The 21,931-nt window shown below is 38.9% G+C and overlaps 1 protein-coding gene across 2 annotated transcripts in view; it reads right to left on the bottom strand.

Annotated features, from left to right (window-relative positions):
- CACNA2D1 (calcium voltage-gated channel auxiliary subunit alpha2delta 1) overlaps positions 1-1,789 on the bottom strand; it is a 491,057-nt gene extending 489,268 nt beyond the window's left edge. For both annotated transcript variants that reach the window (XM_032402277.1, XM_032402278.1), the window contains exon 1: positions 1,341-1,789. In XM_032402277.1, coding sequence (XP_032258168.1) covers positions 1,341-1,435 — 95 coding nt within the window. In that variant the 5' untranslated portion in view covers positions 1,436-1,789. The remainder of the gene's footprint in view (positions 1-1,340) is intronic.
- Positions 1,790-21,931: the final 20,142 nt, after the last annotated feature.

Here is a 21,931-nt window from a genome sequence, read left to right as displayed (position 1 = left end):
AAGGATCTGCAATCATCTTTATGGAAGATTATCTAAAAAGGAACATGACTGTAAATCAATGACAAAAAATATTCGACACTCCCCTTCTCCGGGTGAGAATGTGCATCCTTCAGATTCTTACACTGACACCTAATGTAATAAATACTTTAAGCTGCATCTTAAATAATCGCTGCAGGGTTTCAAGTGGTAAAGGTTCACTGTTATTAGCATCCACCAAAAACTCCAGTATTCAGCACTCGGCCAACAAAGGACAGCAAATAATTCCCAACAGCAGAAATACCGGGAAGGCTACCTTGGGCTTTGTTTTTGTTATGTAAAATGCATTAAAGTGACTCATCCATTTAAGATCACCTACTCTTAGAAGCTTTAAAGTAGCTTTAAGAACCAAAATAAATGCTTTCCCAAAATGCCCGATAGGCTCTTCAGCGCATTTAAAAATGTGTATATATTTTTATGAGCTACTGACTTTGCTTTTTTTCCAGACTGAGAGAAAAGAGAATTATTATTTTTCATTCCCTTCCTGCCGTGTGACTATAGAGTTACCTTTGAATACTCTTATTTCCAGAACGGCAGCGAATTTTTTAAGTGATTTTAGAAATGTTAAAAATAAGAGAAAATTGCAGGCGACTCTGGAAACGTACATCGCTCCCTCAAAGAATAGGTTCTATTCGTTCTAAGAACAGGAACAGCGTGTCTGCCCGCACTTAGATGCTTCAAATGAAGGATGAGGAGGTTGGATGGTGTGGTCCCAATACCCGCGAGCCCCTTGAGTGGACAGCACTCTAAGCTGCGTCGAGCGAGCACTCTTCGGATGAGACAGACTGTCAAGTGCGCCCAGTAATTTGGGATTTAATGAGTTTGGGCACTACAGCAATTAGCATCCCCCAGGCCAAGTGCGGGAGAAGTCCATGCCACCCTGGCAAGCATGAAATTACCTATTTGTAAAACACCCAAGCAAACACAACTTTTTTTTTTTTTTTTTTTTTTCCTGCACTGGATTTGAGGACAGCGGATATCTGGCTGGAAACTTTCTTCCCCCCAGTACAGCTAAACTCTGTAAGTCTAAGGAACCCTTTCGGAGACGGGCTGGGGCGCCGCGAGTCGTCGGCGGACGTTTCCCGGGACAGCCCGGCCCCACCTAGGCGCCCGAGACGCCGGTTCGGCGCGCATTCCGGCGGCGAGCGGCGCGCACCTCCCGCTCGGCCTCTCCAGATCCCAGCCCGGATCGCTCCCCACCCCCACGGGCAGAAAAGCCCCGCTAGTCGGGAACCGTCCCCGCGCCCAGCTCCCGCGGCACCCCTCGGCCCGCACTCGCAGCCCTCCCCGGCCCGGCGACTTACGTGACGGCCGAAGGGAACGGCTCCTCCGACGAGGGGCCGATCAGCCAAGACTGGAAAAGTGTCAGAGTCAAGGCCAGCAGGCAGCCAGCAGCCATCTTCGCAATCGAAGATCAATCCCGCCTCCCTCCCGAGCCGGGGGAAGGAACGGTGCTGGAAACCGCGGGAGGAGAAGGAGCACACGCCGGCCGGACCGCGGACGTCTGGAGAGCTGGCGCGCCCGGGGCCGGAGCGCGGACTGGCGCTGGGGGCCGCAGGGGCGAAACCCGGCGCGGGGGAAGGGGCGGCGGCGGGCGGACCCACTAGCGCGCGTCGGCTGCTCCGCGCCGCGGCTGCCGCGCCTCCGCCGCCATCAAGGACGACTTTGGAAACAGACCTGGGCGAGTCCGCCGGCGCTCGCGCGCTCTCGCTATCTCTGTGCCTCTCGGTTTCCTCCCTGATTTATTCCCCTGATTGCCGGGGGAGCAGGCGGAGGCGGAGGCGGGGGCGGAGGAGGGGTGACGGCGCTGGGGAGGGGGTGGGGGTGGATGCAGGAATGGGGGAATGGCTGGCGGAGAGACTTGTGGCAGGGAGAGGCTCCGTCTGGCTTCTCCGGGCAAGTCAGAGGGAGGTGGCTGGGGGTGGGCAGCGGGAGGGCTGGGCGTCAGAGCAGTCGGGCGGAGACGGGCCCGGAGCAGCCCTCCATACAAGGCAGAGAGGAACTCCCAAAGTCGGCGTCGGCTTGCTCCCGCCGCGCGGCGTGAGGCGGGGGAGCGGACCCAGCCCCACGGGGCTCTCCCGGGGGACAGCCAGCCGCCCAGCGGGCATCCACAGGCTGCAGAGCTCCAGCCGAGTACTTGGCTTGCGTCTTCGGGGGTTATTTTTGCCCAGGCAGGCACGTTCCCCCAGCCAGCCCTTCTCCCAGGCGCAGAAGCCCCCGCCTGCCTAGGAATCGTGGAGAAGTGATTTGACCACAAATGTAGGAGGGGTTTGTATTTGCATTTTAAAGCACCACTTTTGACTCTACCAGGTGGCACTATTTATTTGCCCAGGAGTGCCAGAGGCTAGAGCCTCTGGCGTGGCAGAATGACAGTCGTGCCCGCGGCCCCACGCCCAAGTAGGGCTCACCTGGCGAGGACGGAGCCTCAGGGCCCGGGCTGAGGACTGTCAGAGAAGGAGCTGGCGCTGTAAAATCTTTCCAGACCTGCCGTTCAGTAGGACAGAGTGGTGGAGGGACGAATTCTCCTTCCCGGGAGGACAGTGCTGCGAAGGGCTTTTTAACATCCTAGTGAGACTACTTCCAAAAGGTTCAAAACGCCCTGCTTTGGCCACTGGGCCGCCTTGCCTTGACAGGGTTGCCGCAGGGGTGAGTTCACTCTGTCGATGTGAAAGCACGAAAAGGGTAAGCAGCAGGAACAGGTGGCAATTTGCGAAATGCGCTTGAAATGTGGAGGAGGAAAGAAAGGTGGGGGGTAAGAGCTAGGGAGCAGCCCTGCCAGACCAGTTTCACCTCCACCCCCAGGAGGAGTGGTACGGCGAGCTCAGCCCTTCTAGAAAGAGCAGAAGGGTCTTGGATTAGGCCTCTCCCTAGGGCACAGGCCTCCTTCAGGAAGGAAATGGTGTGCCAGTGGTGGAAAGGTTTCCTTGAATATCTTAAATTCTTAAACTCCCTTATAGTAATGTATTGGAGCACTTCGGGCAGGAAGTGAAAAGAATACCATTCCTGATGGAAAAAATGACCATCCTGCATATGTGTAAAAGCTGTAATTATGGGGTGGCTGTAAGATGTTTAATTAGCTCTTTTTTTAGTTTCACCAGGAGCTTGTGAAAGGAAAAAAGACCCTTATTAATTCAGAATTCATTTTCCAGCTTTCTGGGGCAGCCTCCCCAAACGGAAAAGACCCATAGTACTTACTAGCAAAAATTTTAAAGTGTATGTGATTTTATGATTTTTGACCCCGTAATGTTTTCTTCTCCCTTCGTCCTCCTTTTTTGTGCCTTATTTGTTTTCTTTATATTCTCTACATCTCTAGCTTGCATTTTGTTTCTTTCTTCCTATTCTGAGTGGCCTCACAAAAGGCACCCCACCGTGACTTAACTTAGTTTGTTTTTTGCTAAGCATAAAGACTGTGGCCACAGGGGCTGGCAAATGAGAAATCAAGTGGGATGTAATGGGATTGAGAAGTAGAGCTTGGGAAGGATATTTTATGTAACTGAAGATGGCCTTCCAGTCCAAATTTAGATAACCAAATAATCAAGCCCATCATTTTTTGCTTCAATTTTTAATGATTCAAAGCAGATTTTCTTTCTCAGCATGGGGATTACGAATAGCAGAATTAGATGCCCACTACTGTCTATGTGATATGTTGGTATCATAATAGTCTCCCTACATAAAAATATTGTATTATATTCTGTCAATTATTTCAGTAAGGACTTCAGACTTCCTACTAAGGAAGTACACCGTTTCCAATTTATATTTTTAAGAGAAAGAGCTTAAAGAGCAAAAGGAATGTAATAAACTTCTAGAGAAGGTAAGTCAGCCTTCATTATTTGTTGGCCTTTGAGCCAAATCTCAATTTCTTTGGATTCCTCTGATGAAGCACTGTGTTCTCGAATATCTGAAGTTGTTGAAGAAAGTTATTGCTTCTACAATTCTTTCTGAAAGTGCTGCTTATCACCTGTAAGCCTAAATCATTGCTTAATACTCTGTTATGAGGTTTGCTATTAAATGCTTTATTATCCTAAACCTTTCTGATGAGGATATTCAAAATGTGGCTTTTATTTCTTATGTATGATAACTAAAACAGGATCATTTTCACAACATAGCATTATGTGTCTATTGGATTAGCCATAGCCTTCTACAGTGCACTGTTTCAGCTCAGTTATTTTGAAAAATTCCATGAAAACCAGATCATATCCCATTAATTGTAATAAAATTTTGCTTATTCACCAAAATTTGGTATTCCAGATAAAATGTTTATAAATCATAAGGACTGATGATAAAACTTGTGTTATGGGCCATCTGCAAGCACGAAGTCAGAAATCAATATCTACTATTCATTTAAGAGAAGATAATCTAATAAGGAAGATTAATGAAGATCTGATGTCTGTATTAATCATTTCTAGAAGAAAGTTTAATCCAAAATATTTAGTTCTGACTTTTCCTCATGACCAATTTATGATGTCTAACTTTTGGCTAACTCTCAATTGCTACTATATGTAAATGTTTAATTTGTTCATATACCTTTTATTTTTATTAAAAATGGACAAAGAACAATATGAACCAAATAGCCATGAAATGTCCCCTCTTACTCCTTTTTGGTTTTAGGTTATACTGTGCATATTGGTAACATAAAATTCAAGTTTTGTTGCATTTTTCTGTGAGTGTATTTCTGTATGTATGTTAAAGCATTTTTGTAAAAAAATGTTTCAGTAAATCAGTTTTTCTTCAACATTTTTGCTTTAAGAGTAAGACAATGTAACTAAAATGTTTTGTTTTGTTTTTCTCTTATGTACAAACACACACACAGAAACTCTAGAAAGAAAAATAATTCTCCTTGGCAAAAATATTTAAAAGCAATGACTAATTTTCTAGGTTCTTTTGGTATCTGTTAAGAAACTAAAAAAACAGCGACATCAGGCCTTATTCATTTATTTACATGCCAATAGGAGGATAAGACCTGTCTCTGAGATATATAGTATGAGAGTCAGAATCAGAAATACTCGTGATTTGAGGCAGTATGCTTCTAATGCACACACACATGTGTTCCAGAGAGAGCCAAAGTTAAAAACAAATGGACAGAAAACTTCAACTATCTCTGTCCTTGGGGAATATTTTCAGGAGATGGGAATAAGAAAAGAAAGCAACTCAGAACTATCAGTTCCCAGGAGAATGGTTAAGGGAGCGTGTGACGGTTTTTACGTCAGTGTTCAGTATTTTTAAACTAACACAGCACAGAGGCCATTATAGGAAGCACCATGGAAAAGACTCTACCTTGAGATGAAGAAAGATGGTCAAATATTCCCACAAACAACATAAATATTTAGAGGACATTTGTGGCCCAGGTAATACAGTTATTGGCAAGGCATTAAACTTTTAAGGGAAGAATGGACACAAAGGAACATTGAACAAAAACTAACTGGAAGCTTATTGTTTGCCCATCAGAATCCTATACTGACAATCTTCTGCTGATTTAAGTATTTAGAAGTATTACCAGTTATATTAAATGCTATCAAATCCTCAACAAAGCAATGGCACTTATGCTACTGTGTTTTTAAATTTCTGCTAATGATAGATTTCTTCACTCCTTTTCCTGCCTTTCTCCCTTCCCCATTAAATACAGGCACATCTCAGAAAAAAAAAAATCAGTACTACAGCATGACTTCCCATTAAAAAAAAATACTATTAAGCTTGAAAATCTAGATTTCATTTTAAGATCCTTCTTCACTCCATAGAGCTGGAGTTTTTGTTGTTCTTTTTCTTTTTCTTTTCTTTTTTTTTTTTTTTTGAACCATTAAGTTATAGCTCAAAGTATAGGGAATCCATTTACCTAGGCCTGCACAAAGGAAAGAATTCAGTTATTTATCCAAGTATTCAATAGCAGCAAAAATACAATGGAACATGATTAGTAAGAGTTAGAGGGTAACATTTGAAATGACCAAAACTAACAACTGTTGGCACTCTTTCCAGTTGTTGTTGTTTTTTTAATTTTATGGATGCAGCCTCTGATGAGAAAGAAAAAGAAAGATGGTTGATTGATATTACTCTGATACTAGGTTTTTAATATACTTTAAACACAGTAAACCGCCATTGTAACCTAGCATATTTTTATAAGATTGTAGGTATGTTATGGATCAAATTCACCACCCATACAGATAATACAGAATTCATCTATTAGATGAGTGTCCACAGAAGCACCACAAAGCATGTTGCCAGGAATTTCCCCCTCTGCAATAATGGGTAATGGAAAGACAGTAAGAGAGCAGTCATCTTGCTTTTATGAGCACAGATTTTAGATTTATAGGATTGAAATTTCTGCTCTTATTGCGAAGAAAACATGACTACCTGGACATACCAGTAAACATAGAGTTACAATCCTGCATTCGACTGAGAGATGAAAATATCTCTATTTTACTCACCTATCACAGATGGGAGATGCAAACTTGTAAGTTTCAGATTTGGAAACATTGGAAAATCAAGACAGTACAAATATTTTTATACAGTAATAACATCTTCTTAAAAGGTGGGGGGGTTCTAAGGGTTTCTGACAATTTGGGGAAAAAAGATACTGTGATGCCTAATCACCTAAAGGATACTGTTGTATGCTATCTAATGTCCTATTGTTTTTTATATAATTAATAATACATCAACATTTTATACCTTTAAGACTAAGGATCTACACAATTCTAAAAATAGCTTGCATCGTCTACAACTGGAAATTTATACAAATTTTCTTTTTCTTATTCACAATTCCTTCAATTTTACTCTAAGGTAACCCATTCTTTAAGAATATGATTCTGTCAGAATGTCCATAGCTGGCTAGAAGAAAAAAATTGATTTCATCAATTTGCCAACCTGGGTGAAGATAGCCCAGAATAAAACAGCAAACTCAGTCCTGAGTTTCAACCTAAGCATATTTATTACCTGGATGTTACTGCAAGTTCTGTTACCCACAGATCAATCTATTTTTGCTAAGATGTCATTCATTCTTGTGGATAGAATTTATACTGGCAGGACACTTGCAGAGTAAATTAGTAAATTTAAAGCAAATGCATAACTCTAAAGTATCAACTGGATAACTTTAAAATGAACGTTGCTATTTTTGTAATATCATAATAACATTTACTAATCCAGCTTCCATTAGTAATGACTTTAACTTTCTTTAATTATGTCATTCACAGGGTTCGTAGTCATTATTTGTAATAAGAACATGCGTGAAAACATTTTGGTTGGGAGGGCTGTGTAGACTTAGTCATCTCTGTCTCTTTCTTCACTAGTACCTGAAATTCCTTATATTCAAGACCTGTTATTGTCAACAGTAGAGTGTTACGAGATTTCCTATATATTGGATTGATTATGCAATTCTTTTAAACTTCATTTCTATTTCTCAAACTATGTACAACTTCTCCCTTTGAACAATAACACAATACTTATCACAGATGAACTGTCATCATAAACTGACTTACAACACGGTGACAAAACTTCAATTCAAGCCTTAACAAATGTCCATGATTCATCAGTGTTCAGGGACAGAACCCAGTTCTGCTCTTTTCTTCCCCAAGTTAACTAGCCAATCCCACTCCGCCCCTTCTCCACCCCTTCTTTTGATTTTTTTCTTCCCTGACAGACAATAGTTGAGTGTCTTTAACACATGACCAAAAAAGGGATTTTTTTTTAAGTAGTAAGGAGAAAAGGAAGTAGAAAAATTTTGAAATGCAAAGAGAAATTAGCCAAGAAAAAAAGAAAAATGGATATATGAAGGAGGAACTACGTACAGGTGAAAATGAGTTTGTTCATACAATGCAGATAAACACAATGCAAAGAAGAAAGAGGTAAAACAGAAACAGCAAGAAATGTGAAGGCCAAAACTGCCTACACAAGAAACCAGTACCATAAATGAGGCAAAAGTGCAGGACAGTAAATTCACTTCAGTATTCAATCAACAAAAATGTTTATCGCTCAATAAAATACATGTTCAATATCTCCCTACTTATAGAAAATATTAATAACCTAAGGTTCTCTGAAAGTGGAAGAGGTTATATAATGTGAATATTTAGCCACTTTTTTAAATTTAAAAAAATGATATGAAAGTGTTATATAAGGTATATCTACAGTAACATAAGTTTGCAAATTCCCTTTGCATTTGATATCCCCATAGGCAGCAATCTGATCATTTATCATGCAGGATTTTTATAGCAACTCTAGGGAAAACCATCATAAGCCACATCATATAAAATATCGATTTGTATGTAACAAACATTTTTACAGTAAATCACTCATAAAATTTAATGAACCTACTTTCTTTCCATGTGCAACCTTCAGAACCTCTTCTTTCTCCTAATACCTTTTCTCAGGAAAAATTCAACAATCAGAAGGTGTAAATGAGTTTAGGGGGGAAGGGCAAAAGTGACTTAGCTGCTTCAATGACTTTGTTCTCACGTGAAAATGTGTGCACATTCAGAAAATGTTCCCGAATCCTGAAGTGAATTAAGTGTCCTATGTCCCAGGCTATGTCCATGTCTTACATTAATTTGTTCTTCATGAGAAAACTTGAACTCGTTCATCTCTAAGACCTCCATCAAATACTCAAGTTCTTGACTCCAGATATTCTGTTGAGTCTTGAAATCATTAGAAACTCTCAGCTGCTGAGAAGTATGCCATGGGATGCTAGAAATGGCGCAGACCTACCGAACTACAAAGCCTAGCTCTGTCATTTAGGAGTTCAGAGATGTAGGCCAAATGACCTAACCTTCCTGAGCCTCGGTTTTAAATTTTTAAAGAATAATCCTGTGAGGATTAAATGATACAGCATTTCATTCATTCATTCCATTTTCTCATTAATCCATAACCACCCCCCCCAGTGAGTGATGTTGCAGGACCACAGATAAAGCATTTAGCCATGCAGCGTGAAAAATGTCTCCCTCTCTACTGACTTAAGACTTGAAAAATCTATTTATAACAAATTATTTTTGAGAAAACTAAACAATAACCTGTAAGGACAATTAACTGGCATGTAGTCTACATTTAATGAACTTTATGGTAGACACAGGATCTGAGGAAGTACCATTATTTTTCTCATTGTTTTGTAATCTGGGTGCATGCTTTAAATGTACATATTATGTCGGTACACTAATGATCAATAAAAGTAGATTCCATTGATCTCATGTGTAATAACAAAAAATGAGAATAAACCCTCTTCAAGGCTCAATTTATGTAGGCAAATTTAACGGGAAAAAATAGTTATTGGAAATATATAATAAGGTGTTTTTTTCTAATTTGTTCTTTTTTAACAGTTTTATTGATATATAATTCACATACCATTCAATTCACCCATTTAAAGTGTATATTCTAATGGCTTTTAGTATTACAGAAAGATTTTCAGTATTATTTTTATTTAAAAAGATCAATTATTACATATTTAAACAGAGACAGTGTTTGGTGAGACCTGCAAGTATTAGCTATATCGATATGTAGACATGTAACAAATATTAATTCAACTTAACATTAATGCTAGACAAACTCTGATGACCTTGATTCCTAAATTACACAAATTTCTGATGGCTAGGGTTTTTTTTCAAATATACAACTTCAGCCTATATCCTGTACATAGTTTACTTCAAGCAGTTAATCACCATAAAAAGCTTCTATTTAAACTTATATGAAAAAAATAATCATCTGGGCACACTGTTACCATATATATATGTATATATGATGTACATATATACGTGTGTACGTATATAAATGTATGTACGTATACATGTATATAAATACAATAAAATTATAATTCAGACTGGCATATGTACCTACTTCTTTATTTGTATCACTTAGCCATATGTTATGAAGTTTATTTTGTGTTGTCATCTTGTACTTACACAATGAGAGAAGTATTTATGATATCGAAGTACGTGAGACTATAAATGACATTTCCATTTATCAGATACATCAACTCTGGTTCTACATTTAATCACTGGCTAGAGCTATTTACTACTTCATGTACTGTTCTTCCATAAACATCAATACCTCAGTAGGACACCTCCAGAGTACCGATTTTTTTCGCTTTCAGTGGAGATGAGGAAGAAACATTTTATAGAAATAAAACATCCTCACCTTGATCAAGTCAATAAGAAGCTTTAAAAAGTGAATATGAAACCAGAAAAATTAGATCAATAAAATCTATAAATGCATTTCATTTTGAGAACTTCTTTTAGATGTGCAAATAAAGGATTTGTCCATTTTAATTCTTAATGAAATATTAAGACAACTAACTGAATTTAGTGCTTTCTCATTGCAGTATTTTTTTGAAATTTAAGTAAAAATATCTCTTAAACACTGTAATAGTAATGGTAATCCAAAAATATAGGCAACCCTCAACCCACAAACATGTTCCAAACAATGATTTTTATATCACTGTTTTGAAACACAGGCTTGCATTTTCTCATAGGAAGAACATGTCAATTTTAGCCAGCAACCTGAGCGTGCATTCGAATTTCTGCTTAGCTTCAATTGCTAGGGCTATAATTACCATTTCTAATCATAAAGTCTAACAGACTTCAAATAACTTTAAATTAATAACCTTGGAAACATCAATCGATTAATGTAGGTTGATGGTCATCACTTAATCTCATTAACAGCATTAAGAATAATTTATTATATTTCATTAAGAAAAAAAAAATCCAAGTTTTGCCTTTCACACATGAAGCATCTATGTGTGAGTGCACAGTGGAAATCTAAAGAACTTACTGTATGTTTTGATGTAAACTAGAAATTTAGATATGTCTTCATTCATTCGTTCATATAATTACTATTTCAGTCAGCCATCTATTCACTTGTTATTAAGAACTTCCCAAGAACTTAACATTCTGATAAGAATTGTGTGGGGGCGCCTGGGTGGCTCAGTCGTTAAGCGTCTGCCTTCGGCTTAGGTCATGATCCCAGGGTCCTGGGATCGAGCCCCGCGTCGGGCTCCCTGCTCGGCGGGAAGCCTGCTTCTCCCTCTCCCACTCCCCCTGCTTGTGTTCCCTCTCTCGCTGTCTCTCTCTCTGTCAAATAAATAAATAAAATCTTTAAAAAAAAAAAAAAAAAAAAAGAATTGTGTGCTTCATGAATTTATGTTTCTATTTACCACCCCAAAAGTGGATGAAATGTTTGTCTGTTATATATAAATGTTTATATGAGATATCTACTTCTTTTTTCTAATCTTAGGATGCAAGATGCCCTTTGGTATTTAAAAAAAAAGTTTGTGTGTGGTTTTTTTTTTTAAAGATTTTATTTATTTATTTGTGAGAGAGAGAGAGAGCACAAGCAGGGGGAGCGGCAGGCAGAGGGAGAAGCAGGCTCCCCGCTGAGCAAGGAACCCAATGAGGGGCTCGATCCCAGGACCCTGGGATCATGACCTGAGCCGAAGGCAGACGCTTAACCAACTGAGCCACCCAGGAGGCCCCCTCCCAAAAAAAGTTTTAAAACTTGCAACTTGTATCCAGAATGCCAACTCAAAAATTCTTAGAAACTACACTGCAGGTGGGACCGTAAAGTGGGGCACCTGCTTTGGAAAAGGTTAAACACACAATTACCATATGACCCAGCAATTCCACTCCTAGGTATTTACTCAAGACAGATGAAAACTTAGCTACACAAAAACCTGTGCATGAAATGTCCAAAGAAGCAATCTTCATAATAGCCAAAAAGTAAAAAGCCAAATGTCCATCAACTGATAAATAAATACAATGTAGTATAACCATTCAATGAAATATTATTTGGCAAAAAAAGTTAATGACGTAATGACACATGCTACAACATAGATGAACCTTGAAAACATGCTGGGTGAAAAGAGCCAGTCAGAAAAGACCACCTATTATATAATTTATTTATATGATAGGTCCAGAAGACGCAAATCCATAGAGACAGAAAGTATCTTAGTGACTGCCTAGGACTAGGCTGGATGGTTGGGCGGTGGGGAGGAAATGGGGAGTGACTGCTTATGGGTATGGGGTTTCTTTCTGGGGTCATGAAATGCCCTAGGTTGTGACGGTTCCACAACTTTGTAAATATACTAAAAACCCTTGCATCATACACTTTACATGACCTCTCAATTATGTCTAAATTACATCTCTGCTATATACAATTCTGTCCAGTGCAATTTCCTCGACTGCAAATTTTATATACAATACTGCTTTTAATCAAGAACACGGGCCAGTAGTAGGCACTCTATAAATATATGATGAAAGACACAGGGCAGGTAGGTAAACAAGCCAAAAGCATTACATGCAGAAAAATTAATTGAAATTAGGAGTTGTGTTTGTTTCAAGTAAACCCAGTATAACTGAAATCTGTTCTAATTATCCTCCTAACAGCCAAGAGAAATTCACAGGCAGGTTGAATCCATAGTCATGAGTGTTTGTCCTCTCCACCAAGCAGTTTCAAAGAACATATTCAGCACCAGGGAATTGACACGGAGGCTGGACCGAGGCCCTGCTGGTAGAAAACCTTAATGACAGGAGAAAGCTACAGCTCTAATTTTAAGCTACAGTATCATCCATACACACGAGTGGTTCTCAAATTTAAGCATGTATCATAAACACCTGGAAAGCCTACCAAAACCCAGATTACTGGTCCCAGCCCTGAGTTTCTGATTCAGTAGATCCGGGTGGGCCCTAAGAATTTGCATGTCTAACAAATTTGCAAATGAGATTGATTCTGCTGGTCAGGGGAGTCCTGCTGGTTCTTTCTAAAGGGAATATATATATATTTTTTCACGTTGGAGATGATGGGAGGTGGGCTAAGGAAAAGTAGAGGAAGACATAAGAAAATGACATAATGAATACAAATTTTATAAATCAATAGCTTAGAGCAAAGCTTCCGACACTGGTAGATCATCTTGGTACATGGTGAGAATGGTGATTCAGTGAGGTGAGTTTTATTATCAGGTGTTACCATTAACACAAATTCCTGAGTTAAATTGCCTGTCGGATCTGCTGCTGCCTTTCATGTATCAAATTCTCTGATAACTGGCCCGCCCAAAAACAGCTCTAACGACGTGTGAGGCCCAGTTGGAAGTCTGCTCTTCAGTATGAGAGGCAGGATGTGTCAAAGACCTCATTCTGCCCAAAGCGTGTACCCCTCAAGGCCATCTGCCTCCCCTACTTGGTTTAAAACTCCATTATCAAACTTACTGCGTTAGGTTGGTTAAGAAGTGCATTCATATGCATAAGCCATCAGGTGAAAGCACCTCTTGCAAGGACACATAAATATCCATCTGTCATTATCAAAAATCAGTTTATCAAATGAACTAGCTACACCTTGAACGGAGATTTCCAGGCACAATGAAAAGTTATTTTGGTTTTGGTTAAAAAAAAAAAAGTCAGAACAATAATCAACATGAAAACATTATTAACAAAGAGTAGTTCAAACATAGTCTTAGATGTTTCTCCAATATACTTTGTGTGACACTGAAGGATACTTTTATGTATTTTTACTCTCTCTTACAAGACTAAGCCTCCTATCAGTCACAGATTCCTTTCAAAGAACAAAAGCAAAAATAAACAAAACTCTTCATAGGTTAAAAAAATAGAAGCTGGTCTCACTACCTTAGGCGGAAAAGTAATCTAGGTACTACAATGAATCGTTATGGAAATAAAAATAATTCAGTAAGAAAGTATAGAATTGTAATCAGCCTTCCTCTTCATTCAATTATCTGAGTTTTCCAAAGAAATCTGTGTCATCTGGAGACAGATATTTTGTTCTTTATTTCTATAATGTCAGTATGAATACACAGCTTTAGTACAGAGATTAACACTGGTAAGCACATGGACTGGGTTACTGTAGGTTTAGGAGTTTAAATTAGAATTTTGTAAGCATAGTGACTTTTGAAAACCATTTCCAAAGCCATGTAATGGGTTTTTTTGTTTGTTTTTTTTTATTTATTTTTTTAACGTTTTAATTTATAACGTTGGAAATATAACTATTTGATCATTCACTATTCTGTTCAGTATCAGATTATGTGATGGAGCAAGCTAATTCTTGAGTTTAAATTAAAACATAAGTAACATTACTACACTAACCTGATACCATTAAGGGAGCCAAAGTCCTGAAATGTTATGGTTAAGTTAGCAGTAATTTACAAAACTAAATAGGTTAATTCTTGTCATGATACGCTCAACATTTGCAGGTGTTATTACCCATAAAATTTGATTCTATTTATACCCCTTTTACATAAAACAATAATGGTAGTTAATAGTCATATATTTTTTTCTCTTTACTACAAAAATTGTTCCAACCTTAAAGTTGATGTAACAAGATTATATTCATAGAAACATAATATAACGAGGACCCTTAAAAATAAAAATTGATGGGCGCCTGGGTGGCTCAGTCATTAAGCGTCTGCCTTCGGCTCAGGTCATGATCCCAGGGTCCTGGGATCGAGTCCCACATCAGGCTCCCTGCTCGGCAGGAAGCCTGCTTCTCCCTCTCCCACTCCCCCTGCTTGTGTTCCTGCTCTCGCTATGTCTCTCTCTGTCAAATAAATAAATAAAATCTTTAAAAAAAATAAAAAATAAAAAATAAAAATAAAAATTGAGGATTATGCTAAATTATATCAAACAATGTATTTTATCTTCTTATTTTAAAGGAATATTCAACAGAACACTTTTTGTTATTTTAGGCATTTTTGTACCTAAATAGTGACAAATTTTAACACTGATTAAAATAGTCACAGAACTAATTATTTATGCACTCATGCTGTGATTTTCATAAGTTTTGGTGTTTTAATAGGGGAAAGATGAACCTACTTTAAAGTTAATTTTTTGTTTCATAAGATAAGGTTTTTTTTTTCTTTTCCCTTGAGTATTTAGGTAATTCTCTATTAGGGAAATCGTGATTTATGTGACAAATAATACCTTACATTTTAAGGACTTAACATGGAAGAAATGTATTTTTTTCCTTATTTAGTAATCTAGTGCAGGCTAGATTGTCACCAAGCCTATTTTTCCTAGCGGTCATTGAAAGAGCAAGGTTCTTTCCTTCTCATGGCTCCTCAGTCTCCTGGAGTCTTGAACCCAAACAAAAAGAGAAAGGGACACTGAACAAGAAATCTCCACTTCTTTTTTGGGTTTTGCTTTTTTTTTTTAAGATTTTATTTATTTATTTGAGAGAGAGAGAGAGAGAGCACAAGCAGGGAGGGGCAGAGGGAGAGAGAGAAGCAGGCTCCCCACCGAGCAGTGAGCCCGACAGGGTGCTCGATCCCAGGACCCTGAGATCATGACAACTGAGCCACCTACGCGCCCCAGAAATCTCCACTTTTTGATGGCTTGAAACATATCACCTCTACCCTCATTCTCTTGTGGTAAACTAGCCAAATGGCCCCACCTAGATGCAACTGGAGGTTGACAAATGAGGTCTTTGTCCAGGCAGCAACTTTCCATTAAGTACTACAGAGCTGGAGCACAAATTTTGGTACCAAGTAAGTGGTCTCTGACACAGGCTATCCTGTGACCATCAAGTAGCTGTGCTTCCTTCTTCCCACATATAGAACCTTCTCTACTCTTCTAAGCTAAGTTCTTGTCCCTTCCCTTAATCCAGCCTCATGTCAAGGAACTCTACGCAATGCACAATTCTAATTCATTCAGATATGGCTCCCCATGATGCAGCAACCTCTGAAGAACAAATTTCTGGCTCCTCCCCTTACCACACGCCAACAATATAGAGGTTGGTCAGTGCAGAGGTTACTGCTGCAAAAAAATCCCCATTTGCACACACAAACTATACACAATAGTTACTGTTCCTCAGCAATGACAAAATCCTGCTGAGTAGACATGGCAAAGACCACATATCCTTAAAGAAGTTCCATGATAAGGCCCTGATTCCTGACTCTGAGATGTACTTCCTTATCTATTATTTTCAATGGCTTCTGCTTCCAACCTTGTCCATTATCCTCCATGACTTTCTGAAATGAACTGTAGGGAGTATACCCATTGTGACAAGAAGAATCATATCCCCCCAAAACGGTTTACATTTTAATCCTTAGAACCTGTGAATATGTTATATTACATGGGGAGAATTAAGGTTGCAGATGGAATTAAGGTTGCTACCTAACCTTAAAATGGGGAGATTATCCTGGATCATCTGGGTGGGCCCAATACAATCGGAAGACTGTTCCTACATGAAGAAGGGAGGCACGCAAGTCAATGTCAGCATAGCAAGACGTGAGAAAGACTTAACCAGCCAGTTCTGGGTTTTAAGATAGAGGAGGACATGAGCTAAGCAATGCAATGGTCTCTAGATGCTGGAAAAGGAAAAAAAAAATCTCATGGAAGAAGAAACACAGCCCCAACTGACACATTTATTTAAGTCCAGTGCACATTTGGATATTCTGACCTCCAGAACTATAAGACCATAAATTTGTGTTGTTTAAAGCCACTGCATTTGTGGTAATTTGTAAAAGCAACAAAAGATTTTGGATCACAATTCCTGTTATAAATTTGAGGGGACAGACTTTTTTTTTTAACAGTTGTAGGCTTTTTCTTTGAGGCCATGGTCACATTTTGGTTTGGTTTGGTTTGGTTTTTAACAAAAGAATTCTCTAAAAAGGTAGAGGCTTCTGGTCTAATCACTTCCATCAGTACCAAGTTATAATAACCCACTCAAAAGTTCTTTCCTAGACTGAATACTCAAATCTGCTTTCGTTCTAATTTTTCTCTCCCTTTCTCTCTCGGGCTGTTTCTGTCTCTCATCAGTTTCCTTAGTGCCATATGAAATCAGAAACTTCTTTGGAATGAGACTCTTAAACCAATCTCTGCCATAATGCTGAACTTTTCATCCTGTTCTTACACGAGCCCTTCTCTTCCTTGTAAAATTCCATGAGGTCATGCAAGAAACATCCAACATGCACTATCTCCATTATGGGCTTTTCTTTTCTATTCTTTTCTTTTCTTTTCTTTTCTTTTCTTTTCTTTTCTTTTCTTTCTTTCTTTCTTTCTTTCTTTCTTTCTTTCTCTTTCTTTCTTTCTTTCTTTCTTTCTTTCTTTCTTTCTTTCTTTCTTTTTTTCTTTCTTTTTGACAGAGCTATAGTTTTGGTGGTATGTAGTGTCTTTATAAAGTTCTAATGGTACAATCTGATTAAATGTTTTGACACTGCAGAACATAAGTCTCTATTTCCCTAGCCTGTTAGATCAACTCCTTTGCTGATCATCTCCTGACCGCTGAACCAAAGCCACATATTTTAGAGTTTTGTTCTGGTATCACCCAGCTTAAGGAATCAATTTTGGGATTAGTTTAGCAATGTTAACTGTTGTTACAAATAAACCCATATGTTTCAGTAGCTCAACAAAATGGGCATTTCCTTCTTATTCTATTAACAGCAAAACACGGGGATTCACCCAGAGATTATGAGCAAAAATGTTCCATTAGTCTTGTGGACCCCAGCTCCCTAAAACTGGCACTTGTAAAGGAGACAGGAGAATGAAGGCTTTCTTTTTTAAAGATCTGATATAAAAGCAACTCACAAAATTCCTGCTCACATTTCAATGGGGAGAACTAATTACATGGTCCTGTCTAGGAGCAAATGGGTTGGGAAACAGTCTTTTTTCCAAGCGTAGACTTGCCAAAGTCAGTATTATACTATGGGAGGAGGGCTACACGTTCGTTAGACAGTTAGCTGTCTTTGCTACTGATACATATTCATCATACTCAAAAGAGTATTTTAAAATTTTTCTTATAAAAGTTTTGCTAACTAGGACTATGTCCTCAGCCAGGATGGAAAACCACTGCTTTAGCAGTACGATGCCACATCACAGGAGAAGGAATAGCAACCACAAAAATGCTGATTAGTTGAACTGAGTGAGTGAATAGCTCACTGAGATACAGGTCAGGGACATACAAAAACTATAAAAGACTCTGAGAAAGAGGAGAGGGGGAGAGAGAGAGGGAAGGAGAAGGGGAGAGGGGAGAAGGAGGAGGAAGCAGAAAGTGAAGGAGGAAAAGAAGAAGAAAGTACAATGGTTCCTATACTTTTGGACCTTAAATTTTTTTCAGGGAAAAGGGCATAGGCAAATAACATTTAATCACAAAAGGTGAAAAGTGCTATAAATGAAAAGTATAAGATACTCTAAGAAAGTTCAACAGCAAAACTTAATACCAATTGATGAGTTAGTAAATAGTTTCTCAGAGAAAGACATATAGCAAAAGAATGATGGGTAAAAAGTGGGGTGAAAAACATCCCAAAAAGAGGAAAATCATGTTAAAAAGTTGAGGCACATTTCTTGTTCTGATAGAATGGGGCAGCTGGTAGCAGACCAAAGTTTCTTTTGAGAATAATAAGAAAAGTCACATAAAATGTGAAAGAGCATCAAGGAACTCCTAAATCAACCAGAGTAAATGTGCCAGAAATCTGGAGAAAGGGAGACTATAGAAAGGTGAGTGAATATTCCTCAGCAAATGCCTGAGACATGGACTCTGCCTGGGCGAAAGATCACCCATGGAGGGAAATCAGAAGAGATCAGCAGTCTCATAAGCCTGAAAAGATAGAGAGAGAGAAAGGAGGCCTGGGGTCCAAGATCCTGATGAGAACAGAGGTTTGGAGAATTATTCCTGACACATGGCCAGTTTAATAAGCCAAGAAGTAAGCTCTTGAAAAGCAAAGCAGAGTTTTCAATAGTTGCACTGTGCTGGGGGTTGGGTGGAGCAGGGGAGGGAAGAATCAGAGTTCTGGAATTCCAGAAAAAGGGCTCAGATGTTTCTTTAAAATCCCTGGAGGGGAAGGCCCTAGAAGCACGACAAATCCAGAAGCAGACAAAACATTACTAAAACCTCAACGCAGAAGATACTGAATATATTAAGGAGATCAGTCTGAATATATTTTCCTACAAGAAGAAAGGGAAGGGATGCCTGGGTGGCTCATTCAGTTAAGCGTCTGCCTTCGGCTCAGGTCATGATCCCAGGGTCCTGGGATCGAGTTCTGCATCGGGCTTCCTGCTCAGTGGAGAGTCTGCTCCTCCCTCTGCCCCTCCCCCTGCTTGTGCTCTATCTCTGACAAATAAATAAATAAAATCTTAAAAAAAAAAAAAAGCCAAAAAACAAAACAAGAAGAAAGGGAAGGATAACATAATTTGGAATCTCCATGTTTTGTTTTGTTTTGTTTTTATGCCTAATGTCTAGAATTTAGTCAGATATTCTAGAGATGCTAAAAGACTGAACCACAGGATCAAACATTTAGAAAACTTAAGAAAAAAAAAAAAAAAGAAAACTTAAGAAAATAAAAATAGACTTATAGGGATCCAAACAGTAGAGACAGCAGACAAGGACATCCAAATAATTATGATTAAAGTGTTCAAGAAAAGAGAGTAAAATATGGAGAAATAAATGAGGGAAATTTTTGTCAGAGAATTTAAAACTGTATAAAAAAAGAAAACGATGGAAATTTTAGAACTGAAAAATAGCTGTGTTTAACAGCATACTGGACATGCAGAAGCCAAGATTAGGGAATTAGAATACAGATTTATGCAAACTATCCAGACTAAAAAGAGAGAGAGGAAAAAAAGAGAAAAATACAGAAAATTGTATATAGACATGTGGGACAGAGGGTTAAGGTCTAACACACAAGTAATTGGAGTCTCTCAAGGAAGGGAGGGAGAATAGGGCAGAAGCAGTGAGAATGGTTGAGAATTTCTAAAACTGATTAAAAATGTCAGCTCAGAAATTTAGGAAGCATTGTGAAACTCAATCAGTAATACAAAAAGAATGTCACATTTAAGCATACAATAGTCAAACCGCTAAAAATTAGAAACAAAGAGGAAATTTTGAAAGCAGTCTGATGAAACAATAGGGCCAAATAGGGCCAGAGGCAGGAAAGAGTTTGTCACATTCAAGAAAGAAATTTTAAAAGCCAATGTTGTTGGACTTTAGTTAAACAAACAAACAAAATCATATAAAAAAACAGGAGTGATTCCATAGAAGACTACAAAGGGAAGAAAGAGTCGAAATTATACAGAATCTTTCAAGACCATGTTGAGTTTAGATTTTATCTTAGGGATATGAAAAGCCATTGAAGGACTTAACTGAGGGATGACATGATTAGGTATGCACAATTAAAAGTTTATCTTTCCAAATCTGAGGAGACTAGATTGGGGGGGTGACAAATAGGGGAGATCAGGAATCTGGTTCCCAGAACTAGGAGCAAAATGCTGTAAAATAAGACGAGGCATGTTTGGAACAACTGAGGCACAAGTTAAGAGAACAACTACCAGCGAGGATTACTTGATCTTAGGTCTCTAAGCACTGAATGAGATCTTCTAAAAATGCCTCCAACCAGGGATACTGGCAAGGCTGAAATTACTGGACAGAGTCCAATGATCAATGATCAAAGCTGGGGGTTCCTAAACGCAGCCAGACGAGGACCTGAGAAATGCGATACAGCTCATACGCCCTGAAAAGATATTTTATCCATTATTTTGGTTTTATCCATATGATTTTAGAGATGTTGAGGCTACATATAGTCATAATGGGTATAAAAATCTACTTGGGTTAATGGAAGTTCAGGAAACTAAAAATTGTTAGGCACTTACTAGCATCAGACGCTGTTGTATGTTTTATATTTATCAGCTCACTGAATTTTCACAACTACCATGTGAAGGTCTAACTCCCCTTATACAAACTGAAGCTAAATTTAAAGGATTTGTTGAGAGTGAAAACAAGATTATGAAACTTTTTTAGGAAGGCACACTGCCAGGCTTCACTGACTCTGAAGACTGTGGTGTTCTTGCTGTATCCTGATCTGGAAAACTCTTTAGATTTCTTCACATTCTCCTCACACTTACAGTAAGGACTAAGGTGGAGGGTGGATTTAGGTTCCATAGAAAGTTGGGCTGGGAAGGATGTAATCACTGCTGTCTCAGGTTGTGGAACCACAGGGTTGGGGCATAAAGGGAAGGTGACTCACTTCTGATGATTATTCCGAGCTTTTTTCCCCAACTTGGTGAGTCATATGTAATTTTGTTTTATGATGACTTCTACTAACTACAATGATAAAATTTTCATAAGCATATATCATTCCACAGAATAAGGTCATCACAATGATGTAAGAAATTATTTTTTTTTAAAGATTTTATTTATTTGTTTGAGAGAGAGAGAGAATGAGAGAGAGCACATGAGAGGGAGGAGGGTCAGAGGGAGAAGCAGACTCCCCGCCGAGCAGGGAGCCCGATGCGGGACTCGATCCAGGGACTCCAGGACCATGACCTGAGCCGAAGGCAGCCGCTCAACCAACTGAGCCACCCAGGCGCCCAATGATGTAAGAAATTAAGAGATGGTTACAACATATGCTAACATTTTGGAAAAATATATAGAATCTTAACCATTTTTCCTTGTTTATAACCATTTGTGATGGTTTCTGGCTATAAAACTCTATACCCGGCACTCCCCTCAGTGGGTTTTCACTTAAGACTCAGCTAAAAATTGGGCGCCTGGGTGGCTCAGTCGTTAAGCGTCTGCCTTCGGCTCAGGCCATGATCTCAGAGTCCTGGGATCGAGCCCCGCATCGGGCTCCCTGCTCCGCGGGAAGCCTGCTTCTCCCTCTCCCACTCCCCCTGCTTGTGTTCCCTCTCTTGTTGTGTCTCTCTCTGTCAAATAAATAATAAAATATTAAAAAAAAAAAAACTCAGCTAAAAATACAGAATATATTTTCCAATTTTATTCTTTAAGATTATGTACTAGATGAAAAATCCCATGCATTATATAAGACTCACTATTTCTCTGGGAAGAAGATGAAGGATTGAAACAGAGGAAGATACGGTAATGCATGAAAATGCATTTAATAAAAGTGACCTAATGCCTTTGCTACAGATTCCAAACTCAGTATCTCATACAGGATGACCAGTCTTGAGAAGAAGCAGACAACTGTAGAATTTCT

This window comes from Phoca vitulina, unplaced genomic scaffold, assembly GCF_004348235.1.
Source record: "Phoca vitulina isolate PV1807 unplaced genomic scaffold, GSC_HSeal_1.0 scaffold4, whole genome shotgun sequence".
Taxonomy (NCBI): Eukaryota; Metazoa; Chordata; class Mammalia; order Carnivora; family Phocidae; genus Phoca; species Phoca vitulina.
Note: the sequence above shows the minus strand (reverse complement) of the source record. Positions and strands in the feature narration are given on the sequence as shown.